Genomic DNA, 18,559 nt, shown 5'->3' on the forward strand with positions numbered 1-18,559 from the left:
GGCCGCGAGCGCCGCGCGGCGTGGGAGGACCCCGGGGCTGCCCGCGCCGGCCGCCTGCGCGACCCAGGTGTATTTCTAAATACGCGTTTCTGTAAAATCACACCTAAACCACGCATATATACACTGCTCTGGGTATCGAGCTCTCGAGCAGAGAAATTGAGAGTAGATTTCCACATGGGAAAGGATTTCTGTGCCCAGCCGGCTCCCAAAATCCCTGCGAGACACAGAGTAGCCCCTACCGCCCACAGCTTTCCTCTTCCTTTTTCCTTCCCTTTTCCCTTTCCTTCCCTTGAAATTCCCTTCCCTTGAAATTCCCTTCCCTTCCCTTCCCTTAACGATTTATTCTAAACAAATCCTGCCTGTGACCCCTCCAGGCATGTGGGCACAAATAGCAGGTTTTATAAATTAAAAAATTTTGATTTTATAAAGATAATTGCATTTCCACACCTGCCAACTCTGAGTCTGGATGGCCTTTGCTCCTGGGGGAGAGATGGCAAAACCAAATATATATATATATATATATATATATATATATATATATATATGTCCGTGTGTAAGTTAAGATGAATCAAGGAAGTTGTTTTAAATAAATAAATATACACATTCTCATTGACCCATAACACCTACATTTGTGCACATGCAACAAAATCCCAAGCTGCACAGCTGTGGAGCAGCAACAAGAAAATGATTTATCAACCTGAGCTGAAATTCCAGTGAGGTTTCAGAAACATGGAATTTTTTTCTCAAGCTGTTCTAACCTTTCAATACCAAAGTTGAGCCCAGCTATTTGCATAGATAGATTTATTCTTAGCTTTCAATACTGCTTTTTGTTTGTTTGTTTTGTTTTGTTTAACTTGAACATTCAAACAATGAAGTATTTAAAACCAGGTGACAGCGTAGGAAAAATGTGTTTAATACCAGTGGATGTATTTGGGGTTGTTTCAAAATATAACAAAAATATGATAAAAATATTGAATTAATAATCATAAAGGCTGTAGAACAATTTTCTTTTAGGTAAACCCAGTCAAACCCAGTCACTGAGACAAAACCACCAATGCAACAGAAGTGTAGCAAGACAATCCCTTTAGGTATGAAATATTTGCTTAAAAGGGAAGGACATAAAACATTTAAATAGATTTATTTGTCAAGTGTTTACATAAGCCATGGACCAATTTGTTTCCAACGCTGAGTTTAAGAACTGCAAAGACATATATACAGGTATGTTTAAGGCCATCAGAAAATTTAAACCTGACAAACAAACTAAAAATTCTCAACACTTATTTTATGTGCTAGAAGCATTACTAAAATTCATTCTAAAATCCAAGAGCTTCAAAAGAGGAAGTACATTTTCATTTCTTAAAAGTCTAACAGATATTTTCTAAAATTGAGCTTGAAACCAAAATTCCAGGTGTCTTCTTGATCCTTCCTTGGGTAGAAATGGGCCAGCAGGGTTGGAAGCGAGCCAGTGACACCCTTCTGATTCTTCTATGAGTATTAAAAAGAGAGGGGAAGAGAATCTTGCTTTTAATAAAACTGCAGCAAGAGCAAAAAAAAGTTAAAATTCAGAACCAAATGACAAGTTAGGCTCTAGTTTTCCTAATGCAGATCTCCTACACGCTACTCTAAGTGGCTTTTAGGAAGTGGATTTTGGAAAACAGATTTCCTTCCCTCCCTTAAGGCTGGAACCAGAGAGCCACAAATTTTAATACCATTCTATTCAAAAAGCCTCTGAAAGTGGTTCATAGAATAGCACCTCTGCCCTTAGATGAACAGTCTAGAAAAGGAAGTTTCTCATCACACTCTCCACATCACACCAAAAATCCACATCTGAAGGGCCTTCCCCACCTCCCTCCCTCTACAAAAACGTATTGGCCACAAGGAAAATGTTGCAGTTTAAGCAGTTAGCCCTCTCCACGATTGAGTGTGCTGGCAAAAAGAAGGGAATGTTCCCAAAGCTCCCTTCTTTTTGTCAAAGTCAAAAGCTCCTTCCCTGAAGTTGTGCCACTGCCTCCATGACAGCCAAGACCAGTGTGAGACCAATGGAGGGCTCAGATGCACTTTAACAAATTCTGTCATTTCAGGAAAAACACCATTAGAAGGGACCTTCCAGCAAACTCCAGACAATAATCACAAATATATTTAAGGCCAGATTTATATAAGGAAATTGTCCTTTTAAGTTCAACAGGAGAGTTTTGTTGTCTGGGCTCATTTCCTACTTGCTCTCCAGATGTTCTGGTCCATCAGTGAGGGACACTGCACCTTCCCAGCACATCCCTGCAAGTTCCCTGCTGCCAGCTCAAGCGAAGGGGAACCTTTTAGTCCCATCCATGCTCAGAGCAGATGGAAAACTGGATAAACACGTGCCCAGATTTTAGGAACGAAACCAGCCTCCTTCACACAGTGACAAACCTCAGCTGCAGCTCAAGCATCCATGCCAATACTTTGCAATAAACTTCTCCCAAGAAGAGTTTCACATCAGCAAGAGGGATGGTCTGGATTTCCCAGGATGTGACTGCAGCCTCATGAACAGGGTGAGGGGAATATAAAGATTCTTCCAATCAACCGGTTCTGTATCTTGCTCTGTGGGACCACAAAGATTTTGCCCTATTTGTTCTTAATCATATGGATTTTAAGAAGCCTTTCAGTGTAATTTCTAATCTTTGCAGTATTTATCTGCAGTTAGAGCCTCTTCAGTAACTTCTCTCTACTCAAACGCCATTTGGGAGAAAGGATCGAGCTTCCTTTTCTCCAAAGACCTGGAACGCAACCAGTCTTCCTAAAAACTTAAGGTTGGTGGGACATTTTGAGAAGACACATTTTTAAGGACACGAGGTCCTCTGAGAGTAAAGTCCCAGCAGAACACATTGCCTGGTTAAGTAACAAAAGCCAACAATCCCCTTCCAACTACTCTCCCTGATGCTTCAGAGATTGCTGCATACAAAAGACAGGATCTGGGGAAGAAAACAGGGGTTAAGCGATGTTTAGAACGCTCTCCACAGCAAAATCCCTAAGCTGCACTGGTGAACTGTTCTTAGAAAACAGTCTGTACACAGCAGAAACACAGGAGTAAAATTCAGGAGCAGGCTGGCCTTGGGTACAAGACAACAGCTCATGATTTCTGGGTCTGCTTTCAATAAGGAGGATGTCTAGGAAGGATCCAAGTTTCCCAGACACAGTAACAATACATATAAAGATCTGAAATACTTCAGGGATTTAAAAATCACTTGCTCAGAAACCCTTAAACTGCAGCCAAGAGGAAGCAAGGGACTGAAGGCAGAAGTTTGGTTTTGAACAGGCTCAGACTCAGCCCTGTCCCCGCCACAGGATCACACCCCAGCTGCCCATGAACAAACAGCTCAAACCTGCATCCAGAAGGGGCTCAGCACCAGAGCCAGCCCCAAACTGCCACAGCTTTGCTTCAACATAAACTTCTGGCAACAGTCTTTGCTCTAAACAGGACCTTTTCCAAAAGAAACCTACCTAGGAGTGCTTGGGATCTGGAGGGAGCTCAGACTAGAGCCAAGCCATGGAGTAAAAACTGAGAGCTGCCCTGAGCAGGCCAGAGGAGCAGCGAGGGCTCTGAGTGCACAGGCTGACTCCAGCTGATGTTTCAGGACTTTATTACACCATGAGTGGAGATCAAAGGGCTCCGTGCAGATTCCCAGCTCACATCTCAGGGACTTGTTCCATCTCTCCTCCACCTCTCCTCTAAAGGCCATTGGCACACAGGAGGTTGACAAACTCGTCTCTCAATGAAGAGGCCCAATGTTTTATTAATAAATTCAAGTTGGAAAAAAACCCCAAACCAACCCCCCAAACTCAAGGTGGAATGTTTGGATCCATTCAGAGGTCTCTGATTGAATATGGTGTACATTTACTGACAAACTACAGTTAGTTCCTTAAGGAGCATCTGGTGTGCAAGGGAAAAAGCTGAGCAGCTTGTGTTCCACCAACCATTTAAAAGCTGATGCCTGAAGAAAGATAAATTAAAAGAATTCACTGTTTTCCTACATCAGTTCAACATTAAAAGGTTTGTCTTTTTATTTTTTTTTTCCAGTTAAAAAACAGTTGGGACTATTATCTCAGTAATAGCTTCCTAAAAAAGACACAGAACAGCAACTTCTCACCAGACTGCAGTTTAGGAATGTTCTAGGCCTTGACTCAAACTGCTGCTTCCAGGCATCAGCCCCGTTTCAGGATGCCTGGTGTGGAATATGGTCTTCACAAGCTTATCACTTCCCGCAGTGAAAACATTTTTCATTTGTGCTCTTCACACAGGACATGGAAAAGTGATATCCCACCTATTTGTATGGAGTTCCAGACTGCTTCACAACGAAGTCAAAAGTATCTGACTGCAAGTTCTGAAAGTTCAGTTGTGATACAAAGTAGAAATGACCCTCAGAGTGAAAAACAACCTTCAGTTTTGTACAGAACAGTTAAACACCACGCAGCTGTTCCTCAATTTCACCTTTCCACAGGTAGGAATTATTTGATGAGCAATACTTAACAGAGAATATAGCACTTTTCTTCTCACACGTGCTATAGAATGCAACAGAACTACCAACACCTCTATGGAGGCAGCTATCAAAATATTCTCCCCACTGCAGAGAGAGTGCATGTGCGCAAAAGGCAGGCACAAGTGATTTTTCCAAAGATTATACCACAAGGATGCAGTAAAACTTGAATAAGACTTGGTATTTTCCAGCTCCTAGGCTTATGCCATTTCTTTTATACATCGCTGCCTTGATGAAGGAAAAAAAAAGGAAAAGTCCATCAAAAAGAAAAGTTTCCCAGAAGTCAAAGCTAGTAGAATAAAACCAGAAAAACAGGAGGAGGGTTTACATCTAGTCAGGAAAAAGAGACTATTAGGGGAAAAAAAACAAAGAAAGAAAGAAAGAAAAACATTATGAAATGTCACCCCATCACACTGAATCTGTTTCAGCCGTTGAAAACCAGTGTTCCAGGATACAATTTTTATAAACATGTTTTATTTATCTTGCTTATACCATTAGAACTGTAACTGCTGGCTGTCATTTCCCTGAAAAGGGGAACTCAACTCAAACACAGACTGGTGCTTTTCAAAAGACAGCAATTGGAAGGGCAGCAGCAGCGGGCATTTGAGATTTCTTAAAACCTTCAAGGCTGCAGGAAAGACAAAAGGACATGTGACCAAAAGTGTTATGATTATCCATTAGGGATTTCCATCAGTACCGGCATCAGTTATTTAGGTGATAATACAGCAAGGTCAAGTATTAGTGACAGACAATGTGCAAGTCGTAAGGAATGATAGAGAATACCAATCCTTACAAAAGTCATTGCTATCAAAGAAACTTAAAAGTGTTTCAAAGAGATATCTAAATACTTCACATCAAATATACAGTGGCCATCCAGATTATAGCTCAGGATTTGCTGCAAAATTTTGTCCAAGTGCCAAATCAAAGCCTTTTTTTTTTTTTGTTTTTCACCTTGTCTCCTAAAAAAAAAATTAATTACAGTTACATTAGCAGTTATGCAAGCGCTCTTAACTCCATAGCCACAGGAATCAGGGCCTTGGTGATGAGGAGTGCTGCAGCTAAGGGTGCCTCTTCTTTGTCACAAACTGCCTCTAAGCCCACCTGTCTATTTAGGGCAATTGCATCACTACACATCTTGAACGGTTCAGTGCTTTGATTTAGTAAGAAAAAGCTGAAATGTAGTTGTTCTACCAAGCCACACTTCACCTTTTCCATCCTTTCATGGGAACATTTAAGTTTTTTTTAACTGCCACCAGAGAAAATCTTTATGAATTTGCAGATTTTATCTGAATTTTGTTAAATCACTTTTAAATGACAGAAGTGAGGAAGTGAGTCTTTGCTTTTTCCTGCCACTTCAGTTAACCATGGAGATTGGATCACCCTGAAAATTGCCTTTTTTGCTTTATTCTTAGCAAGGGTGAGGAATCTGAATCTCATGTGCAAGGCTCAAGATGATGCTTAGGACAGAACATGCAGAGTAAACGTTGTTTCGTTCCTTTCAATATCCAGGGAATATAAAGCTGGCAACTGTAGTCCTGTCATTATGGGTAATGAAAATAGTCCCTTTACAACAAACTTCCTGTAAGGGAGAACAAATAGATAATAACTCTTCTGGTAACATGTATTGTACACTGGCCAGCGTGTTTTTGGCGTTGAACGGAATCCTGTGAACGTGTTTAATTCACTTGCTGAGCGTTCATCTGAGGCATCCCTCTGTTTGGTCTGGGGGGCCCTCCACGACCTAGAAAACACAAATAGGGGGTTGAATTCTGCAGGAAATCTGGTTATTTTAAGAATAGTCCTAAATCTTCTCGTCTGAACTCAGTCAGACTTTGTTGTGCTTCCTAAAACACACTCTCAGCTTCAGCACAGCGCAATGAACTCCAGAGGCCTCAGCTCCACACCTCAGGGCTTTCAGGACCCAAGGCAGGGAGAGAAACTGAATCCCCTGAAAACTGAACTACCAAGTGGGGTTTCACAGATGCAGGGCACATCCTCAAGCTGCCCTCACAGCAATGTCTGTATTGAGACAGAACAGTCTCATAATCAAAAATGTACTAAGAAAAAGACCTGAAGAAATGTGATGAAAATAGAATTTAGAAGCTTAACTATAGCCTCATTATGTCTGTTGGGTTTTTTCCCCAAGGCTTTCATTAATAAAAGACAGTTAAATAGTTCTACTATATCAGAATGTGAACAGCAATTGCTGTTTTAGCTTCTTTTCCAAGAATTCCTCATTTAACAGCCAACTTGACTTCCACCACCAGTTCACAGAATCCCAATAATTCAACTCAGCTTATTCTTAATTGTGAACTGCTGACTAAGGAGTGAGGTTGCTTTTTAAGTGCAGGACTTTAAAAGTTAGCTCAGAAACTTCTACTCAACCCAAATCAATTATTCCCTACTCAGGAAATTACCTCTAGGAGCTCCCCGAGGTCCACTTTGTCCAGAGCCACGTTTGAAATTTTGTTGATATCCATCCTGAAGCAAAGATATTTTAAAAGTTACAACATAAAACTCGGGCATTCTGTTACTAATTGCCAGCAAAATAAGGACCTTTTAGAACAATATGCACTGACAAAACACCTGTAACTTCAACATGCAACATTTTATTAGTAGAAAATAATCTTTAAAAAACAAACTCTTACTTCCACTAGTGCCTAGCAGCTGTAATAAAATGTGCAGTGACAAATGCTCTCTCCAGTTACAGGATGTGTTGCTCAATATAACTAAGAAATATAAATAGATGCATTTAGTGTTCAGCTTCTCCAAACTACACAGGGGCAGTTTGTCTTCCTGAGCAATAAAGAAGTCCCAGAGGAAGATGTTTAACAGCTCTGAGTGCTTTTCACAGGTATTTCCCTCGCCACAGGTAGCTTACCCTCTGGTAGTTTGAGTAATCCCGAGGAGCATTGAACTGGGGCTGTGTGTAGCCACTGTTTGGAGTGTTGGAAAAGGAAGGACGGTAGCCATCGTATCCCCCTAAGGAACAGGGCACAAATCTTTCACTTGGAAATACTTGACCTTCTGCTACTATAGAAAGAAAAGCAGCAACAGCATTTTACCTACACCTTAAAAAATCCCATCCCTTTAGCAAGGGCTGTTTACCTGCAAATCACACAAATGTCTCCAACATCAGAGCTAATATACCACAAGAAATGAGAATGAACACCTGTAAGGCCTGGGAGGAGGTAAAATTCGGTGCATTTCTCAGAGTAACCTGAGGTCTGATTTACAGAACATTCAGTTCAGAGCTAAACATGATCCTAGGCAGGATCTAAATGTCCCAGCTGTGATTACTGCATTCACACTCCAATCAGCTGTATTTTTATTACACACATTTCTTCTCTCCTCCCCAGCCACAGGAGGGAAAGAGAACATAGAAGACAGTACCTGAGTCCATAAGTAATTCCAGAACACCTGACAAGGAAATCTCTGTCCTATTCTAACATAAACCTCTTTGTAGAAACACTGACAGCCACACATGTAAGGTCCAGGAATCATGAACATTCTCTTATCTATCCAGAACTACACTATCATTCCTCCACTTCTGTTAATTCCCTTGGCTAGTGACTTTTGGACTCTTGTGTTCCTGTAATGCTACATAAGCCAGCCTATTCTCATTCTGATGAAAACACAGAACTACAAAGTATGCTGTGGAAACACTAAGCATTTTTGAAATACCAACTTGCATCTGAATTCCTTGCTTGATGGGCAGATGTTTCTGCATTTCCTTATACTTGCAGTAGATGCTTACTATTGTATTGTAACAGAGTCCAAACACACACTTAAATTTTACATTGCTTATCTACAACCAATAGGATTTCTACTACAAGTTTTGCTGTCTCACAGGGCTGCTACCCCATTCTCCCAACAGCAGGCCAGTTTAACACCTGCTCTCCAGAGCTGGTGTTCCCCAGGGTTGAGCAGAGCTCAGGGAGGATTTGCAGAGCTGCTCACCTCTGAATCCATTTGCCGGGCCCCTGTAGCCGTTCATGAGGCCCCGGGCCCCGCGGGATCCCCCTCGGGACACGCCCCGGCTGTTGTAGTAAGGCTGGCTGTTCCTGGGAAATCCAGTGCTCTGCTGGGGAGGCTGCTGGTGGTTTCCTGCCACTTGGTGACTCTGGTCTGGGGAACCGTGGTAGGTACCAACCACTGCAGGGGAATCAGGGGGAAAAAGAAGTAGAAAAGCCTGAATTTTTTTATGTTCCCATGTATCTCTCTTTAAACCCAAAATTCTGTTACAGAGAAAAAGGATGAGGCTCTTTGTCCTCGTTCCACATCCAGTACTTGTTAGCACATCAGTGGAAAGTGAAGTGAAGGCAGTGCTGAGAGAAAAACAGCTCTGGACATAGACTCTTATTTTTTTAAGTTGCTAACCTGGAAGGCATTTTGCCTGCTAAATTCAAATAGTTTCTCACTGATTTCAGCACAAGATTCCAGGCCTTTGTGACCTTACATCAACTGTGAGAAGCAATTTGTATTAGCTCTCATTTCTGGCTTACTATTTCCTTTACAGAATGTCACCTCAAATTGCACTGGTTTTTTTTAAAGCAACCTTAACATCAGCAGAGCCAGTACTTCACTCTAGTACTTGCATCTTCAGAATAATGCTGTTCATGGATTTTTTTAAACCATATAAACCTCAGTCAAGTGGCTTAACAACTGGAGATAGATATACTGAATTTCACTCCCTGCTGGATATTCAAACCCAGACACAGTAACAAAACCTGGTACTGCTCAGGGCAAAGGCCTGCAAGGGAATCTGTGACACGCTGTGCTCCATCATCTGGGATGTCACGGACTTATCACCTGCTCTACCAAGGCCACAAGAATTTTACCTGTCTGGAGTTGTTCTTGCTGGAGATCTGATTGTTCTACTTGGTGAGGTTGATTGGAGAAACTCTGGTTGTAACTGGCCTGGTACTGGTTTTGCTGCTTAAGGGTTTCTGGCTCATTCACAGGAGGAACAGGTGCATTCATGTTGAATACCTGTAAGAGCAGAAATTCAGTTTTACAGATCTGTAAAGAAGCATCAAAGACTTAGAAATGTGAATAACCAAGGACCATCATATGTAGCTGCATGACTGATCCCACCACAAGGAATGAGCACCAAGCCAAAGGGATCCAGGACTGATTTCCTACTCACTGTTTGCATGGATTGGAATGGAGCTGCATTGACGTTGATTCCGCTGCTATGCAAAGGCTTGCTGGATCCAGCCTGGAACACCTGTGGCTGGGATGCAGTGGGAAGTGATGATGAGGATGGGGTCTGGTCTGCATTCAGGGACATGGAAGCCTAATAATTAAAACAAACAACATTTTAGCTCTAGAGGTACCAAAAATTTAACTTCAAAAACTTTGCTTAAACAAGAGTAGCAATGCCTCAGCTTCACCTCTACTAATGAATATTTTGTTATTCAGCTCAACAGCCTAATTCACAACAGCATAATGAGAGGAAAAACCTAGCCATCTTCTCCCTCATTAATTTGAAACACAACTAGAAAAATCTAGAGGGGGGAAATGAAGAAGTTTCCAGGCTAACTGCTGTGAAAAAATAAATCCCACTTCCTAAGCCAACAACACTGATGCTCCCATGCTGATGTTGGCATGCTGCATCCAACTAAACAAACAAGCTTCCAAATGAAAATTCTTGCTATGCAGGACTCACTGGTCACAGACAGGCTCAGAATTTTGAAATTACAGGGAATTGAAGCACCTCTATCAACTAAAAATAATGTTATTTACTAAGAAACATAGACTAACATTTGATGCCATCTGCAATCAAGAGCTCTTCCCACCCCTGTGAAACCTGACTTGCCTGAATCTGGTCAATTGATTCTTTCTGTGGCCGTTGCTCTGCTGTGTGAGAAGGCTGATACATGGGTTGGGAAGCTGTATATCCCTCACTTGTAGAAGAAACCAAGGGAACCTGACAAAATAAATCCCAAAGCCCCCAGAAGTCAGCTGATGCTCACACACAGTTTTGTAAAAAGTATCAGAGAACTCTGGAGTGGATGGAACTCTCTGGTCTGCGAGCCAGCACATCTTCAAACCAGTACAAAGTAATTACTTTTAAACCACCGACATTCTAACACCACACAGCTCCAAGCTCAGACACAAGTGGCCAAGGGCTGGCTTCCAATGGCCTGAATTTTACATTTTACAAGCTCTGCTACCACACAGAGAGCCCAGGGAGAAGTCCAGCCAGGAAAGCAAAGCACTTTGCATTAAAGGCTGTACTGGGGAGTTAAAGAGGCAATGGATGGGGAACTGATGGGGTGTTCACATCACACTGGAATGTTCCAGAGCCAAGAGTAAGTTTAGCTACTGCTTGCAAGATCCTTGAGAGAATCACTGGCAGCACTGGTTGAGGTAAGTGAAACAAGAAAAAAAAATCCATTGGATTAAGTCAGACATCACCTAACAGCAAAATAAAAACTAGTGCAGAGAAAAAAAAAAACCTCTGCCCAAAATTTAAGTCTACTCCTACGAGACAACAAAACTGTGGAGAGCACCAGCATTTCAGGAGGTACATACAGAGGAAACTCAAGAAATAATTCCCTCACTCCTGTTTCTATATAAATGAGTGACTTAAACCTTGCAGACCTAATCTGGACAAGCCAAAGGAAGCAATTTATACTGCCTGTACTGTGAGATCCATCACCTATCCAGATTTTTTTTTGGTTTGCAAAGACCTAAAGGGATCAGACCCATTACTGAAACCAGCAGAGTCCTCAGAGATGTCACACATGCTTAATAAAAAAAGATCTTTAATCACCAGACAACTGAAACATCTTAACAACAAAGCGACTACTTTATTTATACAGTGCAGAAACAAGTTTAGGAGATCCCTAAAAGCTCAACTGGAAACAGCATTCAACTCACACTGACTGCTCTACAACTCCAGGGTAAAATCCCAATCCAAGCAAGTGGGAATAATCAAACAGAACACAAACTCCATATAGTTAATGCATGAGATCTACTTGTGCCCTGACACTCACTTGGACAGACACAGGCTGCCCTGTAACCAAGTGGTTTTGGCATTGCTTGTAAGCAACAATGGAATCACCAATTTCCCAAAACTGGACCTTCAGCTTTTTCTGAAGAGTCTCTCACGTAGTCAGGAAATAAATCCTTTTTAACTCAAATCAGGCCTAATATCAAACTCAAATCCAAACCAGAATTTACTAAACACTTTACCTGTGTAGCTTCTGGTTGCACAGGAACTTGGGTAGGCTGGGCAAGTCTTGACTCAGCATGAACTGGAGGAAAATAATTTCACTTATTACACAGTAAAACCAAACCTTTTACAGAATAGCATTATTATCTGCTCTGAGCACTTATGTGAAAGCTGATCATCATGAAAATGATGAAGCCTTAAGCGTGGCAAACCTATATTCAAATTACCAACTCCTGTTTCCACGCAAAGAACATTTTTTCTAGTTGTCCAAAATAATCCAAAGCAAAACCAAAGAAGCTTTAGCTGCTCCATATTTTCAAGCAAAACCTATAAGCAACTGAGACCTGGAAGCCTAAAAAACAGTACAACCACATTTCTGAGAAAAACACACTATAACAGGATTGTACTATTACTTTTTATTATGCAGCAGCAACTGAAACATTTCTAAGAGATGACTTGCAGGCTTCCCCAGTGTTTCTCTTTAGGATTTACCATTACAAACCTGGAGGGCAAACCATTTGGGGCATGTCCAAACTCTGGGCTGGGTTCATGGGCTGTGCAGATACAATGGCAGGATCAAGCGTTTGGTTCTCAAATTCCAGCATTGAGTCCTGGGGAGAAAAAAAATTTAAAAAATAAAAAACAAATCTCAAATCCACACTGCTGTGGGTTAAACAGATGAATGTTTAGAGTACAGAAATACCTGCATGAAGTTGTAGGGGCCCTGCATCTGTGCCATGAGGTCCTGTACTCGCTGTCTCCTGACCAGGGGGTCTGCCTGAGCCACAGCAGTGAGTGCGTGAGGTTCCGGGACGGGAGGAGACGTCGCCTGTGTCTGTTGCTGCAGGGAATTTACAACCTGACAAGAGACAACAACCAACTGCAATTTCAGCACCAGGCAGTGCTGCACTCAAGTGACTTGGGAGTTCTTGAATTTCTGGCTATTGCCTGACTGGTTATGGATGATGGAATTGCTGCAGTGGTGCTGCAGGACAGTATGACATCCTAGACAGGTCAGTACTGTGGTCAGCTACTCATCTGAGCACTCACAGGATTACAGAGCTCACACTCTGCTCTTTTGTCTCTCCATCTACTCTTCTCCCCATGAAAAAAGTATTTGATCAATATCACATCGAGTTTTTTAGATCAGGATTTGAGACAGCAATTTATCACCATTTGGAAATTTAAAGGAAGTGGGGGAAGAGTAAGCTTCAGAAATATGTACAAATGGGGAACAATTATTTTCTCATAGCTTTTTGGTAAATATAAGTGGAGTCAGAATTTTTTGGTCTTTTTTAAGACTTCATAATGCTCAATTTTCACAGCCACTGTTACCCTAGCTCCCTGATTTACTGTCTCAGGAACAGCAGGCAGCATTGCATGACAAGGATTGCCAGACAGCACCAGAAGCCCAGAAGCAAAAGCACAGATCAGGGAGGGCAAGAAAGCTCAGATTTACCAGACATATCCCAAAGTGGCAAACATCAACAAAGGAACAAACTGCAGTGGGCTTTCAGAGAGCACCTGATTAGACAGCAGAGCAACCAGCCAAGCTGGACATGGGCACCTCAAACATCCATCAGCAAATAGTTTGAAAACAGACAGTGACAAAGATGGTTGAGCTGCACTTTGATGGCCCTAACCAGTCCCTCACCTGCTCTTTAGGCAGCTCCTGTAATCCAGAAGTGCCATTTTCAATGTCAACAAATGCCCTTTAAAAATATCATTGTCTCTTACCATTACTTCTCTATTTCAATCAGCTTGTAACATTGCTAACATTCCAGATAAACAGCTAAGCCTTAAAACTTACTTACACAGGATATAAATTAGCATACAGGCACCTGAAAGCTCAAAATATTGATGTAAAATACCTGATTTCTTATTAGAACTGCAGAAGACAGATTTCTGTACCCAGCCATGACAATTACAAACCATCCTATAACAAAAGGTCTGAACTTCATGCCTCACACTGTCACTATCCACCCTCAAAGCCTGCACATTTCTTGTTAATTTCTCCAAGAAGCCTACAGCTTCCAGCATTCCTACTGCCTGCCCAGATTTCCAAGCCTTGTTTGTCCATAGCATTCTGCACATGCAGTTGCCCCACCAATTCCAATGGCTCGTTCCTTGAGCAAATCCCAAACAGAGAATCTGAACAAAACTAAAATCTAACCACAACCACAGTCCTCTTTGAGATCCCCTTCAGACCCAGATCACCACTCGTAGCAATCCACAGAGAAGAAATTTGACAATTCCCATGAAAAATACACCCTGAGGCAGTCCACACTGGACCAAGCACAACTCTGCTCTATCAAATAGTCCCCAAATTAAGAATTAAGCCCCGTGAGTGAAAAAAGTATCTAGAGCACATATATAGACCTTTAGCACATGACAAAGTTTAAAAATTGAAGAAAAAGTGCACTTGAGTGGTAAAACCAACAGCTACTCATCTCCTGCATAACTGTTACCAAAAGTACTCTCAGTTATTTGAGCCCTACCACCCAACTTATGGAGTCCAAGTCATTCACAACAATTCAGTATCTTCAAGAAAAAAACAAAAGGAGTCAATAGAATCATCAAGAACACACAACAGTGACAAAAATACCCAACATTTTCCTTTTCCACAAATAGCACAGCAGTAACTTCAGACGGTATTTCATATTTTACATTATCTTTTCCAATACTCCTTTTTTGATGTCAAAAGGAACAGTTTAGGACCTATTCCTTCAGCCTTATTAGCACTACCAGGGTACTCTGAGCAAGTAAACCACAGTAGGATGGAACAACTGAGCAAATTTCAAGTTGTGTGAGGTAAATTAACCTTGTCAGCAGGCAGAGCTGCCAGACACAAGGCAAGGAGACTGACAGGGCGACAGAGAAAAAAAGAGAAGGAAAAGTAAGACCACAAGTTTAATGACACCATAAGCCAAGAGAATGAAATTGTATTTTGTTAGTCTGAGAACAGTTTTCAATTCTACACAAAATCCATCCAACCAAAGTTCCACAATCTAAGACACAGAGAACTTTGTGTACAACCAGACTCAGGCACTAATTACAGAAGAAGCGGTTAAAAAAAAATTAAACCCTACAAAACAACAATAAAAAATCTCCATAAATACTATTACCAATAAGGGACATCTTCACCGAAATTAGAACATCATAGAATCCAAATACACTTGGAAAATACACAAGCAAATTATTTAGTTTAAAAGTTATGGAAGGACCATACAACAAAACATCCTTGTGCAGACATCATCACCTCCCAACCTAGAAACTCACCATAGAAATCCTGACTGTATCACATCTACCTGAGGGTTACTGAAAGAAAAGGAGAGGAGTTTATGATCTCCTCCCTCTTAGGGAACAATTACAGAGATCTGAGCTAATGGTCTCTTTCAGATTTCAAAATTCACAGTTATCAGTGTGCATCCTGTGTCACCACCTTACCAAAGCACAATTCAGCTGCATTCTCCTGAGAAAGGAGACTGTGGTGCCAGCAAGAATAATTTTACAGGCAGATATTCTCAATTTCCCTTTTTTGTGTTATAGCTGAGAAAATCAAGTTCTTTATTATGAAGAAACAGGCTTCAACTTTAATTTTTTCTAAATTATTATTTTCTACCATGTCCAAGATATTGGGACAGAAAGGGCAACTGAACCACACATTCCCTGTGTTGTCCTATGAAAACAAAGCTGAGCCAATTCCAGATTCAGCTGACCAGGAAATTACGAGTTTCTGAAATCTGTCTGATACCAAACTACAACCTGAATTATGCCTTCATCCATACTCCTTATATTAAGAGTAACAGTGAACTGAACCACTCTGAACTCTTAGTAGAAACACAGATATAAAATGGGTATAATTGAAGCCAATTAATCAATAATTTTAAAATACTATGCCTTCTAAGAACACTCCAACCAAGCACGACTTTAATGTATGGGTTTGGAGGGTTTCTTCAGTTTGTTAAGATAATTCTTAAAACACATTCAGTAGGCCCTGAGTAGAAGTGATAATTTAAGAGGTTTTTAAGTAAGTAAATGAAATACTGTGACAAGGAACTACCAAACTCCTTCACATACATGGCAAAGCTGTCTACTGAGTTTTAGAAATCTCACACTCATCCTCAGTATTATTAAATCTGCAAGTGGTCTTCAACACATAAAATAGGAATTTCAGCCAGATTCAATGTAAATGCAGCCAGATTAGTTTATCAGATCAAAAGAGCTGCTCTGTTTTTTCAGCACTTCACAAGATGAACACTTACTCCACTCCTACACCTAAAAACAGCCAAAGGCACCAAGAAAGTCTAAAAAACTGACCATCTGCAATTTGAAATTAACTCTCCAACACCTGAAAGAAGCTGCTCATACTTGCTTTTACCAGACAGACACAACTCAAGCTCCAGTGTACCAAACAGGGGGTTTTGTCTTTTCCTGTACACGAGGACCACAAATTCCAGTGCAATAAGATCATGGACTTGCACATGCAGCAAAGTCTGAGTGCAAATCACTGAACTGGGAATGGATCCCAACACCAGTGCACCACAGACACCACAAGTGAACACACTCAAGTGCAGAGGAGTAACAAGTGAGATACTTGAAGAGCTGTAGTTCTGGGAAGCAGAGATGTACGTACATATGAGCACATTTTAACACCAAATGATGCACATAAACAATCTGGAGTAGGAATTAGTTGAGTTACTCATTTTCAGCTCCCTCTCCAGGGACCTGTGCTTCATGAAAGCACAACTACACCACACTGTCAGCAGCTGGGTAGATAAACTTTCAAGTTCTACATTTGCAGCTAAGTTCTCCAAAAAGAAAAAAAACTTCAAAAGAAGTCCTTGAAGTCTTTTTAAGCACAAGACTTTTAAGCCCTGTTTTCCCAAGCAAGCCACTAATGAAGAAAAGCAAGTTCTCTGCAAACTTAGCCAGACTTTTTATTTTAGGTACTCCTGAGCTAAGTATGTAATTAAAGAATCAAGTAGCAAGTCCAAGCCTACTTAAATAAATGTATTCTTTTATATATTGGGGGAGAAGGGATGCAATACTAAAACCTATCATGAATTGTGAGCCAGCAGAAACAGGGATTGCAATTTTACCTGCAGTACACAAGATCTTACCTCAACCGTTTCAACTGTCCACTCATCTACCTGTTCCTTCTCACTACTGCTGAACTGAGTCTCTGCCATGAATTGTCTGTTTACATACTAAAATAAAAATAAGAAAGGGTATGAAAGTAAAAGTAAGTGGCATTGAAGGTATACAAAATGACAGTGTTTCAGTGAATAATACCTCAGTTGATTCAACTTCAGTTGGCTCAGTAAATTCTTCTGCTGGATCGGGTTCTAGAAGAAAAAGAAAAAAACCATATATATGTGGGGAAAAACACTAAAAAAAAAAAACAAAAACCAAAACAACAGTAATAAAGACCTCAACCACCCCCATGTTATAGATCTAGAAGATGCAAAGTTAGATGAGAAAATCTCATGTCTCATAATAAAGAAGAAACGTGATGGGTGTTAACACAGAATTAGTAATAAAAAATGTTCTCACAGCTTTGAATTGAAAAGAAAAAAAACCATTAAATTCTCACTAGCGAGAGTTATGTTCAGCTATGCCTTCTCCACAAAAGGGAAAAATGTCCTAAGTTGTCTTAAAAGTGGATACAACATTCCCAAGTTTCTTAAGTATGTAATTACACTGTCTGCTTCAGAAACTGCTCCCTTCTAGCTCAGCTTAAACTGGCGGGAACCACTGAAAAATGGGAAAAGCCTCAGGCAGCCAGAACTTTCATCTTGGATGGTTTCAGTGCTAGAGATGAACACTGCATTTGCAATTTAATCACTCTGAGGACTGCAGAGACATGACAGAACAACACAAACGTGTCAGTCACAGAGCATCTTCCCATCCTCACCAGCCTCTGCTGCAGTGTCTTCTACTGCAGGTGCAGGTGCTGCCTCCTCTTCCTCACACAGCCCATTCTGGTGGTTGTGGGTGCTGTCAAAGTAACTGGTCTGAAGAATGCGTTCAACAATCTCCTTCAGTGCTTTATCTGGGGAAATGGAACAGGGAAACATCAGCACCACCTCAGTCCTCATCATCTTCTCCTTCCATCCTTCCTCCCCAAAGATTGCATGTACATTTTATGACCCTTTTGCTGGGAAGATGTTGCTGCCCCAAGCCAGTCCATGAGCAGGATTTCTTCTCTTACTGGGTTACATTCATTAAATTCATAAATAACCCACTGTCATTCAGAAAAATCTGAAGGGCAAGAAGGATCTTACCAATACAGAACTAACTCTTCAGAAGCTTTGTGGAGCACTTCACAGTGAGGTCAAGTTTATGAATTTAATTACCAGACTTTTATTCCTGTTACTTAAAACCATTACTGTAGACAATTTCTTCCAAACAACTAACTGTCAATAAAAATAAATCCACACAGGTACCATCTGATTCATGAGGGTTCTTCTCCTGAGGTGAAGTGGCTCAAAAGAGCCTTTGTAAGCAAAGAACAATTGTCCTCAGTGCTTCAGATGAATGCTGGGGCACCTTAACCCAAAAGACATCAGCCCCATTGGCAAAGCAGTATTACTGGCTGCCTAGGCCAGGTACTTGGGAATGAATTCCATAAAAAGCAGTCTGGCTGCCATGGTCACACCCTGATCTGCAGCTCATCAATGAACGCAGGGCAAAACTGCAACACTTTTTGCAGGAGCTAAGGGGGGAGAGAGCATCCCAGTAAGGAAGGCCATGTCACTGTATGTATCACACTATCACCTTGTTCACAGCCAGGTTTGCAGAAAACAAAGAACTGTTACTCAGCACCACCAGCAACAGAATTCTGCTGGAACAGCAGGAA

At 41.2% G+C, this 18,559-nt stretch overlaps 1 protein-coding gene across 2 annotated transcripts in view; it reads right to left on the bottom strand.

Moving 5' to 3' along the window:
* Window positions 1-1,122: 1,122 nt before the first annotated feature.
* The window catches only part of CAPRIN1 (cell cycle associated protein 1), a 21,033-nt gene continuing 3,596 nt past the window's right edge, over window positions 1,123-18,559 (bottom strand). The window contains exons 5-17 of one of the 2 annotated variants that reach the window (XM_014309115.2): window positions 17,615-17,752; window positions 16,993-17,045; window positions 16,821-16,907; window positions 12,401-12,556; window positions 12,200-12,308; window positions 11,718-11,779; window positions 10,336-10,446; window positions 9,664-9,813; window positions 9,356-9,506; window positions 8,475-8,669; window positions 7,396-7,496; window positions 6,932-6,995; window positions 1,123-6,255 (exon numbers count right to left, since the gene is read on the bottom strand). In XM_014309115.2, coding sequence (XP_014164590.1) covers window positions 6,191-6,255; window positions 6,932-6,995; window positions 7,396-7,496; window positions 8,475-8,669; window positions 9,356-9,506; window positions 9,664-9,813; window positions 10,336-10,446; window positions 11,718-11,779; window positions 12,200-12,308; window positions 12,401-12,556; window positions 16,821-16,907; window positions 16,993-17,045; window positions 17,615-17,752 — 1,442 coding nt within the window. In that variant the 3' untranslated portion in view covers window positions 1,123-6,190. The remainder of the gene's footprint in view (window positions 6,256-6,931; window positions 6,996-7,395; window positions 7,497-8,474; window positions 8,670-9,355; window positions 9,507-9,663; window positions 9,814-10,335; window positions 10,447-11,717; window positions 11,780-12,199; window positions 12,309-12,400; window positions 12,557-16,820; window positions 16,908-16,992; window positions 17,046-17,614; window positions 17,753-18,559) is intronic. The other variant, XM_031061191.1, reaches the window with a different exon arrangement.

Source organism: Geospiza fortis, unplaced genomic scaffold (genome assembly GCF_000277835.1).
Source record: "Geospiza fortis unplaced genomic scaffold, GeoFor_1.0 scaffold590, whole genome shotgun sequence".
NCBI classification, from domain to species: domain Eukaryota; kingdom Metazoa; phylum Chordata; class Aves; order Passeriformes; family Thraupidae; genus Geospiza; species Geospiza fortis.